The sequence below is a fragment of the Strix uralensis genome, chromosome Z (assembly GCF_047716275.1).
Source record: "Strix uralensis isolate ZFMK-TIS-50842 chromosome Z, bStrUra1, whole genome shotgun sequence".
In the NCBI taxonomy this organism is placed as follows: Eukaryota; Metazoa; Chordata; class Aves; order Strigiformes; family Strigidae; genus Strix; species Strix uralensis.
Window position 1 is genome coordinate 62,687,515 of NC_134012.1, and position 25,555 is coordinate 62,713,069.

The window sequence follows — 25,555 nt, forward strand, 5'->3', positions numbered from 1 at the left end:
ATGTTTTAATTTAAAATACAGATTTCTGACATTATCTGAAATTAATCTGAAACAGTATACTGTGTGATTCTCTGAATTTAAATCCATGCCCATACTGTTGACAAGAACATTATTTTTACAGTGAAAATAAAAGAAGGAGCAAAGGAGGGAGTTTTGTGCTACTTATTTTTGCTGTTTGTTTTTTTTATTCTAGACAGAATGAATATTCTATGGACACCTGGGTAGAATAAATACAAAATGTTTTCTCTTTCAAAAATATTCTTTCTTAGCTCTTGGCCAATAAAGATGGCCTGCTGTAAATTACTACATTACTTATGTGCAGCACAGGGTGAAATTTCAGTATGATGTATTGATGTTGAATCAGATGGCTGCCATTAAGATAAAGAGAAGTCACACATCTAAATCCCTTCACATTGCTCTAAAAATGTATCCCTGCAGTTTAGGCAATGATGTTGATATGCTTCACTTTTTATTCATTCTTTAAACAATAGAATACCTTTGGACTTCACATATCAATAGGAAACAAAGAGGAATAGCTGGCTTCATTTGGCAGCCTGGTGTTATATGGATATAGAGAAGGTTGGGCAAGAGATAGGTCCTTTTGCTTTTGAGGCAGAAGTTTCAATTGATTTGGTGTGAGAAGGGTGAAGGGGCAGAAGACAGAAGGGCAGTGGCAGAAAACAATATAGAAATAGTTGTCATTGCAAGTTACTTGTTTTTTCTTTTCTCACCTGGTGAGAAATATGGTGGCAAAAAAAATATCGAAAGGATATGAAAAGAAAAACTACAGTTTTTCTGTACATAAATGAAAACAGGATATAGACATGAAAGTTGTATTTTATTTGAAAGGTGTACTAGCAATACACACAACCATTTCATTTAGCTTATTTGTTTTGTTTGTACCACTAGTCTTTCAAATTAGCATCCTCGTTGCAGAAGGAATCGAAAAATAAATACCACATTTCTAAACCAGATTTAGCTTACGGCATGCTTGTTCACTCTCCCAGAGATGAAATGCGATTCAGGTCTACAGAAAAATTTAGATACTAGATTTTCTAGATGAAAATTTTCTGTCAGAAGGCAAGGTATATACTTAAATCATGTGCTGAATTTCTTTTAAGTCATCTCCATGCTCTTCCCCATGTTTTAACTACCGTGAAACTAGGCGATGATACCTGACTTTAACTAATTCAAACCATATGGAGTAAAGATAATATTCTTAAAGATCTGTGCATGAATAAATGAAGAATGGTGAAGCATCAGGAAGTTACTGTTGCTAATCAGTTATTTAGACTAGAGAAACATCTCTTGTAAGGGGTATGACTAGTAAAGCGATCAGTATAACAACTAGTTTGATGATATTGTGGATAGTAATCTTTATAAGGTTCTGGAAACACTTTGAAGTAAATAGCAATGAATTCATTTGTATTTTGAGTTAAAGAAAAATGCAAAGCATACTTCAGACTTAAAGTTTCCCACATTCCTCTTCTTCCATTTAAAAAAAGTTGCACTCAACATGATATGTAATCATGTGATGTAATGGTACTGGCATACTTGGTAACCACTCACCTCTATTGCTATTAGGATTCTGGTATTAATATGTACCATGACACTGTTACTCTCTTTGCTTTCAGCTGATTTCTCTGGAAGTAAAATGAACTCATTCTACTCACCACCTGATGGTGTTCTGAAAAGGTGTTACTGTATGTACATGTACTGTATGCAGCTAGGTGTATAGGCTGATGAACAACATTTTTGTAGAATCTCCCAATGCTGAGTGCAGTATACTTATCTGTTGGGACAAGTATGTCGTGCTATTCTGGTTAAATATATTATCCATTTGATTTTGATAGTACTGTATGTTCTTTTTGAGACCTGAAACAAAAGTGTGTGTTTTTGAGAGAGTTTTTTCTTAGAACAGCAGTTGTAATGTTAGATCTGACACCAACAATACCCTTAATTTAATGATAAAACTGATAGTGGTGATCTGTGAAAGTGAAGGGGACACAACAAACATCCAGCAGTATTTGCATTACAGAACTTAATATCCTGAATTTTAATGCTCCAGTAAAAGTGATATGAAGATGTTGGTAATAACTGTTAAAAACACTGAATATACGCTTTATTAAGGGTAAAGAAGAGTGTCAGTACCTAGCACATTAAGTAATTTGTTAGTATCTGTCAGTGTCTTTAAAAGTCATCCAAAGTTGCTAATAACTGTCTATCTTGTTTTGAGATATTCCAGCATATTCAGTGCCTTCTATATAACAGTGCCTCTCAAAGAACATTGATCCAACAGAGACACCAGTAATTAGAATACTTCTATTACGAAAAAAGTTTAGAAATAGACATCTAAACTGGAGTCAAATAATAGACATGCCTGCAAGCCAACATATAATTCTGTCAGCAAATTTTACAAGTAAACCAGTACAATTCTTCCTCTTCAGACATCTCTGAATGTGCATAAATAAGGGTAATTCTTGCAAGCAATGTAATATTTTGTCAGCATAAGTAGATTTATTATATTTACCAAACATTTTAAAGTGGCTTGGTTTTAATTAATCATACAAAGCCTTATTTTCTTCTCAGGGCATCAGAAATCAAAAGTCAAGGGACATATCTTCTGCTAGGATAAAATTGATTAGTTCCACAAGTTCAGTGAAATCATGCCTATATTGACAGTAGAAAATATGACCCATCTAGTTAAAATGGGAAGCAAGGAGACTCTTTGCTATTAAAAAAAAGTGTGCTGACTATTAACTATTTCCCATTTCCCATATGCCTTTCCTTTTTACCTCCTATTACTTTACACCCTCTTAAGTCAATATCGATCCTTGCACCTCTACTATTGGTGAGCTAAAGCATGCTGCATTTTGATACTATACCCAGAAAGGGTCTGAAGCATTCCAAAATCTCTGATTCCATAAAATAAATCAGAATGAGAATACGAGATAATGTACCAGATTGCATTTAAAATGTATAAATGGCACCGTGCTGTTGCAGGAGCTGTTTTTTTGCATGGTACTGTTGTCAGCTGTTTGTCTAACTGTTGGGTGAGATATATGGTGCGCACTCCCTGTGAGATTTAAATGCAATACATATTATTCCCCCATTGTCTACACTTTCTGATGCTGACATTCTCATGCCAGGGCTGTGTTAGCTGTTACATCTTAACAAACAGATGAACTTGTTAGACTAGGTGGTACATTTTGAAATGCAGTAGGTACATAGGACTTCCTAAAAAAGACAACTGTATTTTGGGTAAATGTAAAATAACAATACTAAACATTGCCAAGTAATAACTTTCAGATTCTTGGAATTACTTTTGGCAGCCAGGAAGTACCAAAAAGAATTCAGGTCAGCTTTGGGTTCAGAATTTGAACAATGCCGAAGCTTGGAAGAAATTTTTTTGTTTTGTTTTTAATTGATGGAATTCAGCATTCATGATGGGAACTATTGACAAGCAGAGGCCAGGTAGAGTTTTGGAGTTACTTGGTTAAAAAACAAACAAAAACCTCCAAACCTAATAGATAATCTTGTGGTTTTTCTTGTAGTGACACTTCTGGTAAAGTCCTTTTCATTTCAGTTGGACTATACAGAGAACAGGCCTCTTGAGTGAAGCTATTTGACTAGCTTAGGGCTGCTCTAAGAAGGAACAGCCATGAGAGTGTATTAATTGCTTCTTTCTTTGGACTGAAGTGCCTAGTTTATATGTTACAACTCTTCTTTCTCTCATTGGAGTGTTTTCCTGCTAAATCTGTCAGCATCTAGGAATCAAGCTGAGTATTTTTGCCATCATGGGTGCTAAAATTTTGCTGAGCAAATGCAGCTCTTATTTTTCCAGTGTGCTTTGTCCTTCATGTTTTAAGTTGGCAATTCTTGTGGTTAGAGAAGTTGCCATGGAAAAAACTGGTAGTCCTTTAATAAATTTGTTGTCTTATCCTATACAAAGAGGAGGATAATATGTTTGACTTCCTCCCTGATATCTTGGTTTTGTGGGCAAGCAATTGTGATGTGAGCAGAAGACAGCGTATCTATTCAGGAAGAAGAAAAGGACAGACCTTCTAACCATACCATGGAGGTGTGTTTTCTTATTTCAGGAGAACAATTTAAATTTCTCTGCTAATATTAATATGTAAGCAGAGAGTGGTAGTAGCTTCTTCTGTGTTGTTCCTTCAGCTAATAGGAAAAATGCAATCATAAATTTGTCAGAATTACGATATTAATGTACTTATATTCTGGGACTTCTTTTTTGTTTTCTAACTTGTATCAGCTTTTATGTCCAAATATTTATTTAACATACCTTGCTTGGAGCATAACCATTGTGCCTGTAGAGCTGGATGCTCAGAACCAGCAGATCTGTTGAAAGTGAAGTTGCCAATTTAACAGACTTATTGAAAAACATGATTCTTCCCTTAAAAATAACATCTGAATACATCATGACTAGCTCATTAGACGTTTTTCAGCTTTCGAATGTGGCAGCTCTATTTTTGCCCTCTGTCTCTTCCTACAAATTGTGACATACATTGAAACATTAAATGAAAGCAGAAGAAAGCCAGAAACCATAATGTTCAGATGTTCTTGCTCAGTGATTTGGGTGCCTGAGAAAGGGGGAGCACAAGTGTAGCTGTTCAGTGTTTTCAGTCAAGTTAGACATGACCTCCACCTCAGTAGAACCTTGGAGAAGGCCTGGCTTCTTCTGGCCACATTTTCCCTTTTTGACTTCACCTCACGATTTCTTCAGCTGCTGGAAGGGTTCTTGCATGTTTGCTACACCAGGCAGCCCATCATGAAGTGAGAGCTGGTACAGAAATGTCTTCTTATGAATCTGAATCTCTTCGTCAGTACGTAGCACCTGGTGCTGCCTATCCTTGGGGCCACAGTAGTGTATACCCTCCATAAGCATTTATAATTCCGACTTTGGTGCAACTTCCTATTTTAAAAAAAAAAACAAAGCTAATTCTTAAGTAGGTGATATGGGAGGACATATAAGGACGTAAGTTTAGAAGGCTAAGGAAACATCAGTAAGAAGTGACTTCTGTAAACCCATATACAAATGATCAAAGATTTGAAAGTAGTCACTTAAATTAATAGGTGTCCCATAAGCATCCAAATGTAGAGCACATGGGGTTAGCCTGACTCCTCCTATAATTATCCTGAGATAAAAGGATAAAATTCTTTTAAATTTGCTTACTCCTATTGTTGGTAATACAGAACTTTTAATTAGTAGTTTTCTGAATGGTGTTAAATGGAGGGAAGCTTCACGAATACATTTGTTCATTGACTGTTTTGATTAAGAGGTGTGACAATGCTCAGAACAGTCTTAGTCTAAACATTGCTGCTTTTTTTTTGCTGTTCTCCATTTTTGAGTGTTCAAACTATTCCTTTTTAATACATTCCAAACTCAGAACCCCAAAGTGCTTCTCCAAACAATGAAAATTATCATTTTGCCTGAATTTATTGCAAGGATAATAAAATTTTTTTAACCCCTTCTGTCCTCACATGAGTGCAGAACTGTTCCGAAGTTTTCTGCAGTAACACTTCTGTAGCCCTATAGAATATGCCCTTTATGGACAGTAATGTGTAAAGGTAAATAAAAAGGCAAAGATACAGGTATTCAGGAAACTACTAAGTTCCATTTCTCAGGTTTTCTTACATTAAAATATCATTCTCAGTATTTCACTACTGTAGTTTTTTTTCCATATGCGACAAACTTTCAGTGATTCCTTTATTTTGGTGTCAAAGTAATGGTATTGGAAAGAACAATAAAACTCTAATTCATGGGTATTGCTGCAACAGGGACTCACAATAAAGAGGTAAATAGTGTGTTTTGCCACTTTCTAAAACACCACTTAGACCTTTTCTTCACATCTGTGCTGTGTCAGTTGAGGATAACTTGCATTTCAATCACTGGTGTTAAGGAAGATGCTAAGAAGAAAGAACTTAATGATTATCAGTACAGGTTCTAGGCAATAAGAACCAATGAAGTTTATTAGCAGGTGATGTCACAAAAATGCATCTTCTAATGTGAAATCAGTTATAAATTCAGGATTCTTGTGGACTTGTGTTATAAAAGGGGTGTTGGGTCAACAATGGTATATTTTACATGGCGCATCTCAGAAGGCAGTTGTGATTCCTGTGTGAATAGAATTCATAATTATGCTGTATCTGAGCCTCTACACAGCTTGCAGCATCATGAGACATTCTCTATTGTGCCATGCAGAGGGTAAGGACTGGATGAAGTAGGTATGTTGGGGGATTCGCTGCTAATCCAGATCCATACAGTTAATTCGATGCAATTTTAGTTTTGACAGGTGCCAAACAAGTACACACAACATGTGAGAATCCATACATTTTACTTTGGCAGCAGGAGATGGGAGGTTTGTGTACATTTTTTTTTTTAAATCTCCCCTTTTTGGGTATATGTGTGTATGTGAAGGTGATTACAGTGCTGCTGCACACCTTTGAAGAACCAAATGAAATGGCTGCTACATACACACATGTGTTAGTGACATGCTTCCTGCAGGTAGACTGGGTAGAGAGTAATGTTAGGCTGTCTGCTGCCTTGAACTTAACTCTTTTATTTTCCTCCCATGTGCTTGAGCCTTGCATTTTACTTCCACATCCAAGTGTTTCTTAAAATGTCAAGAATCTTTGAATTCAAGATTGCAGTTTTCATTCTTACGGGAATCTGGGTATGAACCTGAATATAAAAGCCTGCAGTCTATTCAGGAAAGAGTCTATGTTATAGATATTATTTAGGTAATGCCTCATGTTTCAGAGAGGTTTAATATTATGTCTTCCAGCAACAATCTAATTTTCATTTTTTGGCTTCTCAGTGTATATGGTCAGTATTTTGTTATGGATATTTTTGGCTTTGCTCTACAAGGAGAAGATATTAATGAAACAAAGCATTTTTTTATAGCACTTTTGTGCAGCTTGGGCTTTAGAGTGGTTTCTAAATACTTCAACCTGTAAACCTCAAGTGCACGTTGTTAAAAGATTAACAAGTGTATAGATTCATGGCCAATTCTTGCATTATTACTGTATGAAGAATATTCTTGTAGTTCTCAATGTCAGATAAAATGGAAATAGTAATCACTTCTACTCAAGCAAATTTATATGGCTTTTATTTAAAATCAACTTGAAAACACCAATATATGGCCTATTAATATTATGTATTGGACATTTGTGTGTATATACATGAGCTGTATGTTTATTAGTGACCAAGCAAGTTCATCTGAATCTCTGTGGAATAACTGACTTCTCACTTCAGTGTATTTTTGTGAATACATTTTCATAATTTTCTTTGTTAAGCTCTGCTCTCTAAAAGAGTTAAGTATGTTACGGATGTGTTTGGGCCATAAAGGTGTCACAGCAAATGCAGGGTTAATTACTTACATCTAAGTGTGATAAAGCAGCACTTACTCCATTCTTCAGTCTTTTTTCATGGCATACAACTCCAGACATAGGCCATTTGGCTCTTTTTCACCACTCTTTTTTGTAATATATCCTACTGTAGCTAATATATTTAACAGACAGTTGTAGAAGAAACATGTTTTCAATCACTGAGACTTTTCTGTCTGTGTTTTTAGGACCTCAGTTATTGTACAGATACCCAAATAGCATGTGATACTTCAGACATGAACAAATTTTTTCTTTTTACCACAGTTCTCTTTCTAGTGATAGCATTGTAGTGCATGTTCCTGGTGAAAATCTGCTATCACACTGAAAGCTCGTGTTTGGGAACCCCTGCATTTTTATTATGAATATTTTCTATACATATATTTGCCTTTCAGTAGCATGATTATACATGGATGCTATGTAAATTAAGTGACCCTGTAAACTTACTGATTACTTAAATCATATAATTGATTCCTGATAGTATGTTTAGACTAACTACCCTGTTGAAATGGCTGTGCTGAGGTTTTGGATGTGGTCCAGACTGTTGTCATGGGAAGAACAGGGACTGCATCATTAATTAGAGGTATCTTGCATATTATGATACTACCAATCACAGATTATGAACATTTCCCACTTAGGTTTTACCTTCTCTCCCAAATGTTCCAATCTTTGTCTCATTAGACCAGTTTCTGAACACTTCTGCCATAGTTAGTTCTTAGAAATAAAGGAGCAGATAATGACTGAATATTTGCTAGTTCAGTGCAAGGGGAAAAAGAAGGACCTAGAGCTCCTGATTAAACAAAATTATATAGAAAAAAATAGCCATAAGCTTGTTAAAGAATGCACTTACAGTGAATTTTTTATGCCAAAACAAACCGAAAGAACTCCTGAAAACCATTGTTTTGCAAAATTGTTTTTGCTGGGACAAGCTGCTGAAGATAGTCGATATCTTCAGCTCAGGAGAAGAAGGTTTACAAACCTTTATATAACATGATATATATTCTCAGTGCTCATGTTTGCAGCTGTGTTCAAGTCAATGCTTCAGTGCTATGTGTGACTTCTAATTACAACCTGTTCTTGTATTCTCAGTGTTACAAACCTTGTACCAAGTTCGTCCTGCTCAGCTTTGACCTGCAGCCCACAGGTTGATTAACATGAAGGCAATACTGAAGTTTTTTTAGAATGAATGGAAGATGGTGGTATGCTGCATAAAATTGTGTTTTAGAGTCAAATTTTAATCAATCATATATTTGCAAGGTATCAATAATGCAGCATGTGAGAATAGGACACAGTATATTACAGTTTTCTATTTATTCTTCCTGCTGGATTTGATATGGAAATGACAACTTTAAAAAAAAAAAAAAAGTAGTAAGGTTTCATTTGTTGTGTACAAACTCCTAGGCACGTAATGGTGAAGCTTGAGGTGCAGAGTCCCCCTCACCTCCTCATCATTGTTGTTGATATATCCAACATTCTATGTCTTAAAATGAGCTAGAATTAAAGAATGTAACACAGCAAAGGTATTGCATTGCCTATTTCAGTTAATAGGCTACTTAGTTTCACTTAAAAGAAAATAAGAATATGTTTATATGTGTCTCTGAGTATGAAGTTTTCTTGAAAGAGTCCTGAGAATTTATGACACTGACATCCGCTAACAAAATAAGCTTAAAAATTCCTACAACTGTATGAAGTTGTGGCATATCATAAAGATGCATTAGAGGTTAAGAGAAAAGCTCTGAAATGGGTAGTAAAAGCTGTTTACATATACTCAGGTGTATATGCAAAAATGCAATAAGTAGTTTTATTAGCCCTGAAACATACAAGAAAGATGGGGACAAACTTTTTAGCAGGGACTGTTACAATAGGACAAGGGGTAATGGTTTTAAACTAAAAGAGAGTAGATTTAGACTAAATATAAAGAAGAAATTTTTTACAATGAGAATGGTGAAACATTGGAACAGGTTGCCCAGACAGGTGGTAGATGCCCAATCCCTGGAAACATTCAAGGTCAGGTTGGATGGGACTTTGAGCAACCTAATCTAGTTGAAGATGTCCCTGCTCATTGCAAATGGTTGAACTAGATGACCTTCAAAGTCCCTTCCAACCCAACTATTCTGTGATTCTATGATACCTTTCTATAAAATTGTCTTGAACTCATCTGGAATTATAAATTATCTAGTACTAGCAGTTTAGTGTAAGTGTTACAATTCATCACTAGCACATAAACTCATGAACTTGTATGGAAACACTTCTGATGTAACTGCTCCATTTAATCCCTGATGAAGAATGTGCTGATTTTAACTGATGTATTTTAGCAGGTGTTTTATATTTTCCACCTTTGTGGATAAACAAAAAATAAATACTGATTATTGACACTTCTAATTTAATTAGTATTATAATCCTCCTTTGAAGGAAGTAGCCTCTAAGAAAATGAGAAGTGACTTAATGAGGGTAATACTTCTATAACTTGATCAACTACAATTAATTTAGTAATGTTTATTTCCTTAGCAGAGACAGAAATTTGTGTAGAGCTTGTCTTACATTCATGTTCTAAAACAGCAATCTTAGCAGTGTACTGCTAACAGCATCTAGTTACTACTTTGGAAACAGAGCCTTTCAAAGTGCAGATGTACTTACCACATTATTTGAAACTTCACTGCTGCTAATCCGTATTTATATAACTGAATTTTTAAAAGATCAAAGGTTAAGAGATGCTCAGCACTTGGAAAGCAAAATGCCTTACCTTCCTCTAATACTGCAATCAGGTGTCTAATGTGAGACACTAAAAGTTGAAAAATATGACTAATATTCCATATAACTATTCATAAGTAATACCATTGTTACTGAGTGCATTTGGATTGCTCATTTCTTTCTGAAGTTATACATGAAAAATCTGAAAATGCAATATGTTAAGAATTTATACTGCTAATGCTGTATACCTTTCTAAAATACAGTATTTGATCTTAAGTATTCTGGTGAAACATTAATGACATGCAAGGTAAGTAGACCTTATATTTGTTATGCCTATGACAATTTTTTTTCAGGATTTAGGTGAGATTACATTTATATGCTGGTTTGAAACTACATATTCTTTTAAGATTTAGGCACTGATACCGTTGGCAGATCAGAAAGGAGCTGTCAAAAGACATGGAATCATGTTAGAACTATAAGGCCTATGTTACATGTGCACACTTTGCATATGGCGTAGAGCTTTTAAACAAGGTGGTGTTGCTATATAGGTGCTTCTCAGAGTTGGACACAGAGAGCAGGATTTGCAATGCCAGATTCTGTCTTATGTTTGTAATAGATGTCATCATGTGCATATAGGTATGACTACTGAAAAAAACCCTGCTGTACAAGAATCCTTCATTATGTTGTGCAGTCTGCCTTTAAAATAGGTATTTTCAAGAGCAGCAGTTATTCAGTGAATTTGATTGGTTTATCTTAAGTCTTTGGCTTGATTCTTTTTTTTTTTTTTTTTTTTTAATTTTGCAACACCAGACTTTTGACAATTCCAGACTACAGGTCTGGAATATTAAGATTTTTAGAAACAATTTTCAAAGCCAGTATTGAAATCAGTGTAAGTTTTTCTTGTGCCCTATCTACCAGTTTCTAAAAGATACTAGTCTTAACAGCCTGTATTATATGAAGATGGTTTGTGGAATAGATGTATAAAGATACTGAAGAATGTAAGTCTGTTTCCTAAGAAAGCTTACATCTGCCCACATGTCATCAGAAGCTTGGACAGCTTTATCTCCTGAGAATATATAGGCTAATTTATGGTCTTTAGAACATTTATTTCTAAAGAATATAGGACTACTTCTTTAGCTGATAATTACAGAATGAAAATTTATGTTCTGAGCAATTATCAGTCAGGACTAGGTCATCAGTTGGTGTTAATTGGTATTGCCTTGCTGACTTCAGTTATTGTTATATGACATTGGAGATGCAGACATTAGAAGATGCTGGGGGATAAGCTTATGTAAAAAGTTTACTGTACCAGAAAAGAATTGCAGAACTAATAGAATGCTATTTATGTTAGCAATATAATAACATGCAAATGTTTTGAAGGACCTAGTTCTGACATTGCTTCTTAGCATCCGTCATCTCAACAGAGCAGTTTAAGTTGTGAAAATGTTGTGTCAGGACACTTATTTGGGGCATACCAGCTACAGGCTAATTCACTGAGGATGTTGTGGAGGTGATTTGTTTCAGTTGAATCATACTGGTCACTGAAATCACAATTTCTGAATTGCATTTTGTCACCTGCATCCAGTGCTGCCCATGGAGAATGCTGCCTCTGTGTGGTTACATATATATGTATTTATATAACTGAGGGAAAAAAACACTGAACACAAAGGCCTGATGAGACCTTTCTCAAGCCTAGGAAAAAAAGCTACTGCAAAATTAAACAAGATTTGAAAATGAGACATCAAGGGAAAGAGTAATTAATACTTTTTTCCAAAAATTTCATTTCTAAATGAAATTAAAATACTAAATTTCAAAACTTCTGATCAGCTGCAGTAAGAATACCAAAAACCAAAATACCAAAAACTCATTTAACATGTGGTAAAGTTAATTTGTAAATCATACTTAAATACAGTATTTTAAAAAACCTACAATGACTAACCTGTGTAAATTATACTTAATTGGCTGACATGGCTTCCTTTAAGAGTGTGGACTGTTGATAACATGATGACAAATGAACACAAATGGAAGGTAATAGGTGTAGAAAGTATACTGTTTTGAATAAGTGGTACTCTAGTCATTGATGCATTTTAAAGCATGATGACATGGTTTTCAAATGTCCAAGGAACTTTTTTTTCTCACAGCATTATGTACATTTAGTATTTTTAAAAAATTTGTGAAATGAGTGTCCAAGCTGAGTAAAATGCTACATGTTATCAGACCTATTATCACTGGTACTTTTTTCTCACATTAAATTGAAATGGGCTGGCATATTCATTTTCAGCTTTCCCTTCATGCACACATCTTTCTGAGTTAATGTTTCATATATATTTTCATTTTTCCATGAATTTCTTCCTCTTCAGGTGCAATCTAGCTCCTGTGGTGGAGTTTGCTGCCGATGTGGGAACTAAATCTGATTTTATTACCATGAACCCATCAGTTGTACAAAGAGCATTTGGAGGCTTTCGGAATGAGAGTGACAGAGAAAAATTTGTGCGTAGACTATCCATGCTGAATGACAGTGTTCTTTGGATCCCTGCTTTCATGGTCAAAGGTGGAGAGAAGCATGTGGAGTGGGTTAATGCATTAATCCTTAAGAATAAATTGAAAGTGCGAACCGCCTATCCATCACTGAGACTTATTCATGCTGTCAGAGGGTAAGTGTCTGGAAAACACTGGTCTGTCTTTGGCATAATGAAGCTCATAACTAGAATTCCTAGCAGGCAGAAAAAAGCTCAAGTAAAATGTTAAAAGGAGTATGATATTTCCATTATTGTTATAATGGATTGCATTTATGATAAAATAAGTTTGGTAATAAATGTCGTTCACTCATTTAGCCTACTCTAATGGAAACAACTGAAATGCATTAGCACAACGACTTTTCACTTTCAATTTTATGTACAAAAATTATTTATAATCATTATTGTGATAAATTGATGAAAAAATAGTCTGAATTCAAATGATACCTGTGAGTCATCAGATAAGAGGACAATGAAAGTGCTACATGTCTTCTTTTGGGCAAGACTATGGAGATAAAAAATAGAAGTTAAATAGCATAGGGGTTGAGGTAACAACCATGTAAATAATGAAGTCTGGAAGATCTGAAAATAATGAGCTCCTTCCTAAAACATCTAGGACTTTGTAGCAATGTTTCCCATTTTGAATTTGGCCAGATGCTTGGGGAATTCAAAAACACTGATCAGAATCACTGTAAACATTAATGTAACCAGTCATTAAAAAAAAAATGCACCCATGCTTTGTGCAGAGACTTTTTTTTTTAACACCATGATTAAACAGGACTGTCAGATGAAGGCTTGAATGTCATTGTCACTACAAGTAAGAGTATATAGGGCTATGCATGAAAACTGTTCAGAAGAAGGTAGTGCAACATCTATTTGTGCACTGAATTATGACAGTATGATAATATTGAGTTGTTTGAACTGTGCTGTCTGTGGGGTTTTGGAAGATGCCTTAAAGTATTGGTATTGTCTTTTACACCAGTTACCAGTTATTTATCTGCCTACAAAGTTGTTACTGTTACAGCAGCAGGGATAAGATCAGAGGGGGTGTTTGAATTGTTACCCCAATTTAGTATGACAGTATGAGAATAAAGCTTAGAAATGTGTTGTTCTTCACAGTATTAGAACTTTTGAATATGCTTTTCTCCTTCTGCCGTGTGTCAAATAGATTAATTGCTATATTCTTCATGTCACTTCTGGCACTGGAAAAAAAAATTCAATCCCTTTGGAATTTGGAAAACCTTTGGAAATACTTTTTTTTACTGAGTTGCTCAGTTTCCATAGTTGTTTCATTATACAGTAACACTTTAGCTATTTATGGGCCTTGATTGTGTTGAATTTTCAAGTATTCAAAATGCCTTTAACACATGGATAGGTGTAGTGGGTTTTGTGTGTGTATATAAATTAAATAAGATTACTTCCAGTTTACAAACAGCTGTTCTCATTTCCATCTGCTAAATCTGAGCAAAACTAACAAATGTGAATGGTAATTCAGACTGTGCAGCCTTTTCAGTTGACCAGCTTGAGGGGACTGTGTCTTAAAAAAATAATTAGCACCTACACTGTCTCTGAAAGAAAGGCAAAAAAAGCTCTGCCATCAGAATTGGTGTTGAAAATTCAGACTATACTGTATTTCAGATTATACCTTGCAGTATCGTCTGATATGACTGCACAGATTTGTCAGGTTGTTGCATCTGTGTGCTAAACCTTAAGTCCTCCACTTCAAACGTTTAATCATCTCACTTTCCCTTTTTTGTTCTTGTGGGAAGTAATCAAATATCATCATGTGTTCTTTACTGTTCTTTTTTGTAATCTGAATTAGAACAAAACACAAAGTCAAATTTATCTTTGGTCTAAGTCTTGAGTTTATGAAGTGAGGTGCATGAGGTGAATATGTCTTAGTAACTCAAGTTTGGAAGTGATACTGTTAGCAGTAATACATGTGGAACAAGCATTCTTTAGATTTCTCAGACAGCTGTCTTAAAACACCAGCCCATAATAATAAGGTTTGTATTACAGCAAAGTTAAATCTAAGGAAAGAGTATCATCTTTTTAGAGGTTGAATTACATCTCTATGTTCTGTTAGGTTCACATGTCAAATGGTAGTATGAGAAATTAATAAGCAAAAACTGTTCTTAAATTAAAATGTGCCTGAGCTAAAAATTATTATTTTATAGAAATAAATAAAGTAACTTGAAAAATAAAGTAAAATTTAAAGCTCCATAACCTGATTATCAAATCAGTCACAGAATCACAGAATTGTCTAGGTTGGAAAAGACCATTTTGAGCAGTAAGACTTGTGAAAGTTAAGCAAGTTAGAACTCCTAACTTGAGTTTGAAACTGATGGACAGCTAAGTCTGCTGCCATTTGAAACAATGTGTGCAACTTATGTACTCACTTTTAAGGAAAATCTTCATAATACTGTATTCTATCTATTGTGTTTATGTTTATTTCAAATTCAACGTAAACTGATGATTTATGAGCCTCTGAAGAGACACTACCTAAAAGGAAGTCCTATAAAACACTCCTTGTTTTATGAATCTGAACTATTTTTTGTGTATTTATTTTGACATATTTGATGGTTTTGCAAGCTCTCTGCTTGCAAGTTTTAAGTCTTTGTGACCACGTTAATAGAGATGTACCCTAGTGGAGGCCTGTGGCGCTCTAAAACAGAAAGGATAAAATATGTGAAGATTGCTGTTAGATGTGGAGCAAAACCAGGAGATCTTCCCGTAAAACCTCCATGTTAAAACACACGGTAAGACCTGTGCAGAGCATCTAATCCCCTTCATAGGGTGCCTAAGCAGATGTGCAAGGCTGATGAAATGCAAGGCTTATGCTATGTCTTTTAGCCTCTTAAGCCGTAAGAGGGAGATGAAGTTCGATTTATTGATGAAAGTATGATGAGGGAAGCTGAACTGCAAGAAACAGTTTTTGTAGACTCTTAGGTTATGCAAGGAAATTACTTGCATCTGCAACCTTTCTTTCGTAGACTTTGAGCATTCTCAGATATTTGTAACATTGTGCTTGAATGTAGCTTGCTGATTTTCATTAAAGGCAACAAAAGTTCAGAGCAGACACATGGGAATGTAGCATTTGCAATCACTGTCCCATATCAATATTTTTAACATCCCCAAACTCCCCTTAACATCCATACAATAAGCATTCACTTCTTCTGTTTCCAGTTTCTTGTCTTGATAATTCCAAAGCGTTCTGGCTTTACATTTTATTTGAGTATGCACATTTTTAATTAAATAATAGCGTGAAGGTAGGTAGAGCTGTTTTAAATTAGACTTTAAGAGAATCAGTCAAGAATTCTCTTATTCTTAGGTTGTTTTTTCTATCTTGAAACCCTCCCACATTCATAACAACTTAAACACAGTGAGATTTTTGTTATACTATTCCAAAGACATGATACCAGGAGGGTATACTGAAGAACTGTCCTCAACTTGAAAGCATATTCTTATAGAGATGAATAAAAGGTGCAATTTTATGTTTTAATAAGCTAAAAGCTTATTAAACAGCTTATTCCATTAAGCTGTTTTGGAAGACTTAAGCATCCATGCTGTTTTTTCTGTACCACAGATACAGCTGTAGATGTGGTATATCACAGGGCTATACCATATCCATATCATTCAGCTGGTTGAAATGAGGCTTTTATTTGAAACTTTTATGTATTATATTGCAACTACATATCTTCATAATCTAAAAATATAAAACACTCTGCCACAGGCGTGAAAACTGCCTAAAAAGAGAAGATGTCTATCCTAAAAAGTTAGAATTATGAAGTCTCTTTTTTTTTTTTGAAGAACAAATAAATTCCCAGGTAAACTTAAATTGATATCAGGAGTTCTTTGATTTAATATGCCTAAAATCTTATTAAAAATATGTAAATGTAATGTATTATGGGCTAAATAATTTGGTAACTAAATCATGAATAAAATTCATAGTTCCAACCTGACATATTAAGTACTAATAGAGATGTTTAATGCTCAAAGGTGCAGGCTGATGGTTTGGAAAGTATTGTCTCTATTCTTCTTTTGTGTGTATGACACTGCCAAATTGTTCAGGCAAATTAGGTTTTTCCTTCATCAGTCTTTAAAGCATAAGGCATAGGCAGTTTATAAAGACAGAACATTAACTTTCTTAGACTTCTGTTCTAATGAAGCCAAATTCTGCATTCCTGTGTACTGTTTTACATAATAACAGGGCAGTTTTGCTGCAGTCACATACAGCACTGAAATTCTCTCCCCTATTTTTCCTTCTCTTTTAATAGAAGAAACTTTTTGAGCAGCACATGGTATTTGGGAGTTGCTCTTGATCAGATAGTAGAATAATGACTGCATTCTGAGATCATTGTGAAAAACTTTTATTTTTTTCCTGTCCATTTTGGTCATTAAAAAGGTAATGTGGTGTTGGAAAAAGAAATTACTTTTTTGCAGATTTGAAGCCTTATTAAACTTCTGTGAGTGATAGCCACTCCTCTAAAATATCAGAGAAATTCAAAGTTTTTAAAACAGATTATGTAAATACTAAGTCCAACGTGATAACTATTTTTTTAATCAGTAGCATATCTTAAATGGCTGTTGGATTCAGATTTTTTACTTCAGTAGATCTAGATCAAGTGGCTTCATGTGACCATTTATTTTCTTTATTTTGCTTTTGTACTTCTTGATCAACAAGTTTGTACTTCAAGTTAGAATATTGGATTTGGAAAGTGATTTGGGGGCAGTTGCATGATTTTTTCACAAAGTGTTTCTAAATGCTGTTTTATGGAACTTTAAAATGTAATTGTGCACGTATTATTGACAAAATGATTGAGGTAATCATTATGTAACAGTTCAAGATGGAACTAGAATCTATAAATCAAGAGCTTAACTAATTAAAAGGATTTATTTGCTCTCTAATGCCACTACCAGGAAGGTTAATTATTAAATACTTATAGTGAACAAATGACCAAACTTTTTTTTTTTAAATTGAATGTAACAACAAATTTCAAAAACTTTGATTTATTAATAGGCCTGAGATTGAATGATGAGCTCTTTAATTAAAATTACTTTTAATAATATTTTCCAAGTGAGGTGATACTCTTTGAAGTGTGGACAGTGTGTGTATGGGGTCTGTACTCAGTAGCAGAGCTCTAATGGAATATACATTCAACAGTATGCAAACAGGAACTGAGCCTGCTGGGATTAGAGTCCAGATTTTTTACTTCTGATGGTCCATTGTGGCAGTCAACCAAACATGAAAGTAGGATTAGCAGATGCTTTCTTCAATGGATACTGCCTTGCAGTTCCCCGGAGGGAGTAGAGAGGGCTCCTGAGACTAAGCATGTCATTGGCACATTAGGAGGCCAGAGTTAACTCCCAGAGCCTTGCACAGCTGTTCTGCTTCTGTTGGTGAATATCTGAAGGTGTCTGCTGAAGAGAGAGAGTACCACCCCCACACACACCCTGCCAAGCAATACAATCTTTTACAATACGGAAGTTTTCTGAGAAGCTTTTTCTTGTGTTTCCTTTCTCAACTCCATAAACAAAGTTCTCATGCTCATCTTCATGTGTGAGAATGTTTTCTTGGCTTTTCTTTCCTATTGGAGCCATTCCATAAACTATTAGTCACTCAGCAGCAATAGCGCTGAAATTGCTTCACATAAGATTCCTTCCCATCTTTTGGGTATGGAACAATCGTGTGGACATTCTGTGGGATTTGCCTGTGCTCAGCTTCTTTCTTCTTGATACTGCATGTGAAAGAGCAGTATTAGAGTTGATCCTGCATTAAACATGGGAGAATTGCCACTGAAATCTCTGGTTTGTGTGTGTAAAGACTATGCTGTGCCTGTTTATGGTCACTTTTCAGTGCAGAGTCTTTTTTCCTTTATAAGTGAAAGCAAACAGCTGTTGTTTGAATGTAGTGACCTTTTACACAACTTCACCATGGCTCCAGAGTCCTTTGCTGTGGGACTTACAGAGAAAATGAGAAACTCAGACATGCAGAAATCAAGTAGTTCTCCAGCATCCCTGTACTAATAAAGAAAAAATTGCTGGGAGTAATCTGTATTGTAAACACATCAGTTTCTTTTCTTACTGAAAACAGACTTTACTTTTTTCTTTACCACTAAAATATATTTCTTAAGAAGAGACATTTTTAAGTACGTGGATGAATAAATAAGAATTGCAAGAAAACAAGATTTAAAAAATGGCCATTAAGCTAAAAATACAATACTGTACTTAATATAAAATCACCATGTCTTTTGCATCATGTCATGTAAATATTCAAAATATTAGGAAAAAAATTCACACATTTCCCTACTTTTCAGTGGAGTACAACTGCGTTTCTCATATATGTGGATGTTAAAATAGGAGTTCTATATTACAGTACCCTTGCACCCTTGTGTAACATATCAGTAAAGCTGGCTTTGTTTTACATGTTATACAAACAAGTGGGATGCCAGTTAGTTTGGATTTTCAGAACTTAATCTATTGTGTGAAATCATTCTTTGGATCCCGGGATCCTGTCCTAATAGGAGAGCAGGAAGTGATGCTTCCATTCCTGGAGTGGAGACACTCTGGGGTTGGTCTTTCAGCCTAGCAGCTAATTACCAGGGTTGCAGGGCCCATGTACCTCATGAGGGTTTCTTCTCATCTGGTTCAAAGTTTCTCAGGATAAGCTTTTGTTTCCTTTGCACAGGATCTCGTATTTTATTGTGAAGGAAGATTTATCAAGATCTGTCAAGAGAAATGTCACTTTTTGAGAAAAAGGAGAACTTTTTCAATGGGGCAAAGAGTTGAAGTAGTGGAGAAGACAATGGGAAAACTGTGAATGTGCACTAAACTCTTTACTTTTTATACCTTTCATTGCCTGGTCCATTCTGCAAAGTAGACCATGAAAAGCCTGACTGTGATTGTAGGGAGAGAAACATTATTCTTATTTTTGTTTATCTTTTGATAATAAAATTCTGTGAGTTTTTGATTGGGGGTGAGGGTTTGTCTCTTTTGCTGTGGCAACTGCTTTGTTCCTGTTTATTGGCAATGTATATACTTAAGACTTGTAAAACTTACTCTTCTAAGGTTGAATGTCAGGTTTCACCTACAGGAGAGCAACAGAATAGGTCACAAGAAAAATAGTAATGAAATTGCCCATTTTCAAGTTTTTCTGCTTAGTTTATCTACGATGAGCAACAGCACCGTACCTAATGCTAATGACAGCCCATCTGAAGTGCATGTATACCAATGCATACAGCATGGGTAACAAACAGGAGGAGCTTGAAACCATGATCAAAACAGGAAAATTATGATGTACAGGCTATCACTGAAATGTGGTGGGATGTCTCCCATGACTAGTGCACCAGTTGATGGCTACAAGCTCTTTAGGAGGGATAGATAAGGAAGGAGAGGTGGTGGGGTGGCGCTGGATGTTAGGGACTGTTATGATTGCTTTGAGTACAAGTGTAGTGAAGATAGGGTAGAGTGTCTTTGTGTTAGAATCAGGGGGAAGGCCAGCAGAGCAGTTGTCGTAGAGGGAGTCTGCTATAGGCCACCCAACCAGAACAGAGGAGTGGATGAAATAGTCTGTAGGCACTTAGGAGAAATCTCACGATTGCTTGCCCTTGTTCTTGTGGGAGACTTTAACTTCCCAGACATCTGCTGGAAACACAACACAGCAGAGTGGGACCAGTCCCAGAGGTTCCTGGAATGTGTGGCAGATAACTTCCTGACACAGCTGGTGAGTGAACTCCAGAGAGGCTGCTGGATCTACTCTTTGTGAACAGAGAAGGACTGATGGATGATGTGGTGGTTGGAAGCTGACTAGGGCACAGTGATCATGAAATAATAGAGTTCCCTATTCTTAGAGAGGCCAGGAGAGGGGGAAGCAGAACTGCCATCCTGGACTTCCAAAGGGCTGACTTTGCCTTGTTTAGTCAAGTGCTTTGACAGAATCCCTTGGGAGATGGTCCTGAAGGGTATAAGGGTCCAGGAAGGCTGGGCACTCTTTAAGAAGGAAGTCTTAATGGCTCAGGAGCAGGTGGTCCCCAGGTGCTGGAAGAGAAGCTGGTGCCAGAGAAGACCACCCTGGCTAAACAGGGAGCTTTGGCTGCAACTCAGGGAGAAAAGGAGAGTTTTTGGCCTTTGGTAGAAGGGGCTAGGAACTCACAATGATGACAAAGATGCTGTGAGGCTATGCAGGGCAAAAATCAGGAGGTCTAAAGCCCAGCTAGAAATTAATCTGGCTTCAGCAGTTAAGGATAACAAGAAATGTTTCTATAAGTATGTCAACAGCAAAAGAAGGACCAGGGAGGGAGAGCCTCCATCCCCTGTTAGATGCAGGAGGAAACATGGCAACGAGTGATGATGAGAAAAAAGCTGAGGTCCTTAATGCCTTCTTTGCCTCAGTCCTTAATACCAAGACTAGTTGTACGGAGGGAATCCAGCCTCCTCAGCCAGAAGACACACACTGCAAGAACGACCCCCCCCACAATCCAGGAGGAGATAGTCAGTGACCCACTGCATCACATAGACATAAACAAGTCTATTGGACTGGATGGGATACACCCGAGGGTGCTGAAGGAGCTGGCTGGGGCGCGCGCCAAGCCACTCTCCATCATTTACCAGCAGTCCTGGCTGACCGGGGAGGTCCCGACAGATTAGAGATCGGCCAGTGTGACATCCATATATAAGAAGGGTCGGAAGGATGATCTGGGAAATTACAGGCCTGTCAGCTTGACTTTGGTGCCCAGGAAGCTGATAGAGCAGCTCATCCTGAGTAGCATCATACAACACATGCAGGACAACCAGGTATCAGGCCTAGTCAGCATGGGTTTATGAAAGGCAGGTCCTGCTTGACAGACCTGATCTCCTATGACAGAGCGACCTGCTTATTGGATGAGGGAAAGGCTGTGGATGTTGTCTACGTGGACTTTAGGAAGGCCTTTGACACTGTTTCCCACAGCATTCTGCTGGCGAAACTGGCTGCTCGTGGCTTGGATGGGCATACCCTTTGCTGGGTAAAGAATTGACTGGATGACCGGGCCCAAAGAGTTGTGGTTAGTGGAGTTAAATCCAATTGGCGGCCAGTCATGAGTGGTGTCCCCCAGGTCTCGGTTTTGGGGCCACTCCTGTTTAACATCTTTATTGATGATCTAGACGAGGGGATTCAGTGCACCCTCAGTAAGTTTGCAGACGACACCAAGTTGGGTGGGAGTGTTGGTCTGCTCAAGGGTAGGGAGGCTCTGCAGAGAGATCTGGACAGGCTGGAGCGATGGGCTAAGGCCAACTGTATGAGCTTCAATAAGGCCAAATGCCGGGTGCTGCACTTGGGCCACAACAACCCCCATCAGCGCTACAGGCTTGGGGAGGAGTGTCTGGAGAGCTGCCAGTCAGAGAGGGACCTGGGGGTGTTGATTGACAGCCGGCTGAACATGAGCCAGCAGTGTGCCCAGGTGGCCATGAAGGCCAGTGGTATCCTGGCTTGTATCAGAAATAGCTGGCCAGCAGGGACAGGGAAGTGACCTTACCTGTACTTACCTGTACTCGGCACTGGTGAAGCTGCACCTCGATTACTGTGTCCAGTTTCCAGCCCCTCACTACAAAAAGGACATTCAATTACTCAAGCGTGTCTAAAGAAGGGCACCGAAGCTGGTGAAGGGTCTGGAGCACATGTCTTATGAGGAGTGGCTGAGGGAACTGGGGTTGTTTAGTCTGGAGAAGAGGAGGCTGAGGGGAGACCTCATCACCCCCTACAACTACCTGAAAGGAGGTTTCAGAGAGCTGGGGATGAGTCTCTTTAACCAAGTGATAAACGATAGAACAAGAGGTGATGTCCTCAAGTTGCGCCAGGGAAGGTTTAGAGTAGATATTAGGAGTTACTTCTTTACAGAATGGGTTGTTAGGCGTTGGAATGGGCTGCCCAGGGAGGTGGTGGAGTCCCCATCCCTGGAGGTGTTTAAGAGTCGGGTTGACATAGTGCTTAGTGATATGGTGTAGTTGGAAACTGTCAGTGTTAGGTTAATGGTTGGACTGGATGATCTTGAAGGTCTTTTCCAACCTAGATGATTCTGTGATTCTGTGACTGTTAACAGGGAAGCAGGGAAGAAATAGTGTATGGTTTATTGTATTTGCAGATTTATATTTATTTTGAAAACTAATTTGCTACTCTATTATTAATGCTTTCAATTTAGTTTTATTTCATCTTACCTTGCATAAAAACTGTTAATTTCTGTGTTTCTGAAAACTATAAAAATGTGCGAAATTAATTAACTCTTTTGACCGTATTGTACCCTTGTAACAAAAATTGTAGCTCTGCAGCTGAGAAGCAAACCAGAAACAGTTTTTATAGTCTGTCTTTGAGGATCAAAGTAGAGAGGGCTGGAGTCCATAGAGAGGAGTCATGTTGGACAGATAGTGTTGGGCAGATGGAGAGTAGTTTCTCTCTTTTTCTTGATACGTGAGGTGAGCTATCTGTTGATTTTGTATGATATGTGTGCACATGAGGAAGTTCTGACAGGTTTCCTTACTTTTTTAAAACTGATGTTTCTAAGGTAGAACTTATAATAATAACAGTTCTGCTATTTTTTGTTTTGATTATAATATCTACCAGGAGTTTTTGAAGAAATGTGCATTTAGCTTTGATCTTACTTACCTTTTGTGATGAGGAGCAGTTGTATTGAGTATCCAGCCAGTAACAGATTTCTTCAAAGGCTTAGTTAATTACTGAGTTAACATGGAAATAAGAAAACAATGCTATATCTTTATATGCTGTATGGTATGGCATTTCCCTTTGGTCACTTCAGGTCAGCTGTCCTGCTGTGTCCCTTCCCAGCTTTTTGATCACTACCGTCTGGCTGAAAATGCCTTTGCATCTGAACTTTTCAGTAAAAGTGGAGAGTTGTTAGGATACCATGTTACCATATGATACATCTACTAGTTCTAAATATTTTTTCCAAATTGATCCCTTCACCTGGAAAAAAATAATAAAAAATAGTTTGTAAAAGAAATTTAAAAGACTAAGCCTCTTTTTCCTCTTTTCATCTTTGTTATAGGGGGGTTGGCAGGGGGCGCAGAAACATAACAGAAAGCCCAAACCAAACCAAAAGAGAGAAGATAGAAATAGATAAACATGCCTGTGATTTTTCCTTTTGTAATTCTTCTATATTACACTCCTAGCTGACACACTGCATTAGCAGAGCTAGATCAAGAACAAAGTATGGCTTTTCTTTCTGCACAGATGACCACGTTAGATGAAAGATAGTGCCACAAGGTACTTCAGTTACCTTATATTCCAATTCAAGTCATTGGGTTGTTTGTGAAAATGAATAAACAGTCCAGTCTTTCAGTGAAATAATATATTGGGACAATCCTCACAGTGGTGTCAGTATAGGAAGGAACTGTTTGGCTTAGTATCTTCTGTAGCCTCGCTTTTCAGTGCACATGAGTTTCTTCAAGACTCCTTTAATGGATTTGTTTGAAATCACTGGGTTCTTGTTTGTATATGGAGAAAGACTTAAGTGCTTCAAGTCAGAAACACTGAGTAGCATTTGGGCATTTTATGTCTGAAGTTACCAAATGCCAAGGCTAATGGCTACCTTCGCCTAAGCACAGCTTGTGGGGAAGCAGTTTTACACAAAGAGTCCAGGGTTTACAGTATTTCTCCATTGTGCAGGAGAAAAGCTCCTGTTCATTCCTCTTTCTGAGGTGTATTGGGTCTGACTGGGATGGAGTTAACTTTCTTCATGACAGCCCTGTGACATATACAGGTACTGTGTTTTGGCTTTGTGGGTGAAACTGTTGGTTACACACCAGTGTTTTGGCTGTTGCTGAACACTACTTGCACAGCCTCAAAGCCTTCTCCATGTCCCACTCTTCCCCCACTAGTAAGGTGTAGTGGGCAAAAAGCTGGGAAGGGACACAGCCAGGGCAGTGACCTGAATTGACTGGAGAGAAATGCCATACCATATAGCATCATGCTCAGCAAGAAATAAAACTGTGATAGTGGAAGAAGAAGTAGGGGGGGGTTGTCTTCCAGGGTGGCTGTTGCTGAGAGATGAGGTGGGTGGTGGTGAGCCTCCCCCCCCCCCCCCCCCGCCTTTCATTCACCTAGGAAGCTGTCTTTATCTTGATTCATGAGTTTTCTTGCTTTTGTGCTTCCTGTTCTCTCCCCTGACCCACCAAGGAGGGATCAGGGAGTGAGAGAGCAACTATGTGGGTGCTTGGCTGCTGGCCAGGGTCAGCCCACCACATGAGGGAAAGAATTTGTGTATTTGCTACATCAGCCAAGTACTGGATTTTCAGAGACTAAGAGAAGACTACTAGCCTGTTCCAGTTTGCATCAAAGAATTAAGAGACTGAGTTAGAAAGTGAGAAAAAGGGTGAACACTGCTGTATTTCAGACGTTTGGGACATAACAAGGCCAGGTGATTAAGTCAGTGCTGTCATACCTGGTGATGTTTAAGCATGGAACGTGTTTTGAAAGAAAATAACTGATTCATCAGGCAATGGGTCTGGCTTCTGCTACTTTGGTGTTAGAAGGTGCCCTAGTTTGTGTTAGGTGTTAGGTGCCTGTGTTTCAGACGGAATGGGATTTAAATCTCTCACCAGTCCTCATTTCCTTCCCAGGATAGACTGAAGTCTCTGCCCCTCTGCATTCTGTCGTAACACATTTCCTTCAGCAAAGGTTGTTGTTAGGTGTTCTGCTCATGTGTAGACATAAGGACATGTCTGTAAATGTATGGGAGGTTAACGTCATGTGTGGATTCACATTATGAGTTTAATATGTAAGGTTGCCATATTGAAGACCTTTTTTGAGATTTGTGCTGTCTTCAACAAGCGAATTAATGGGCCACAGGAAAACTTAAGAAAATAACTGCTATTTCTAAAATGTAAAAAAACATTACTTTTATTTCTAGCTTTTTAAAAAACAATATTTCTGTATAGAAATAATTGATATATCT

General features: G+C 37.2%; 1 protein-coding gene across 7 annotated transcripts in view; it reads left to right on the plus strand.

The window, feature by feature from the left end:
• Positions 1-25,555, plus strand: part of ST8SIA4 (ST8 alpha-N-acetyl-neuraminide alpha-2,8-sialyltransferase 4) — an 83,652-nt gene that overhangs the window by 22,718 nt on the left and 35,379 nt on the right. For all 7 annotated transcript variants that reach the window (XM_074856122.1, XM_074856123.1, XM_074856127.1 and 4 more), the window contains one exon: positions 12,456-12,749. In XM_074856122.1, coding sequence (XP_074712223.1) covers positions 12,456-12,749 — 294 coding nt within the window. The remainder of the gene's footprint in view (positions 1-12,455; positions 12,750-25,555) is intronic.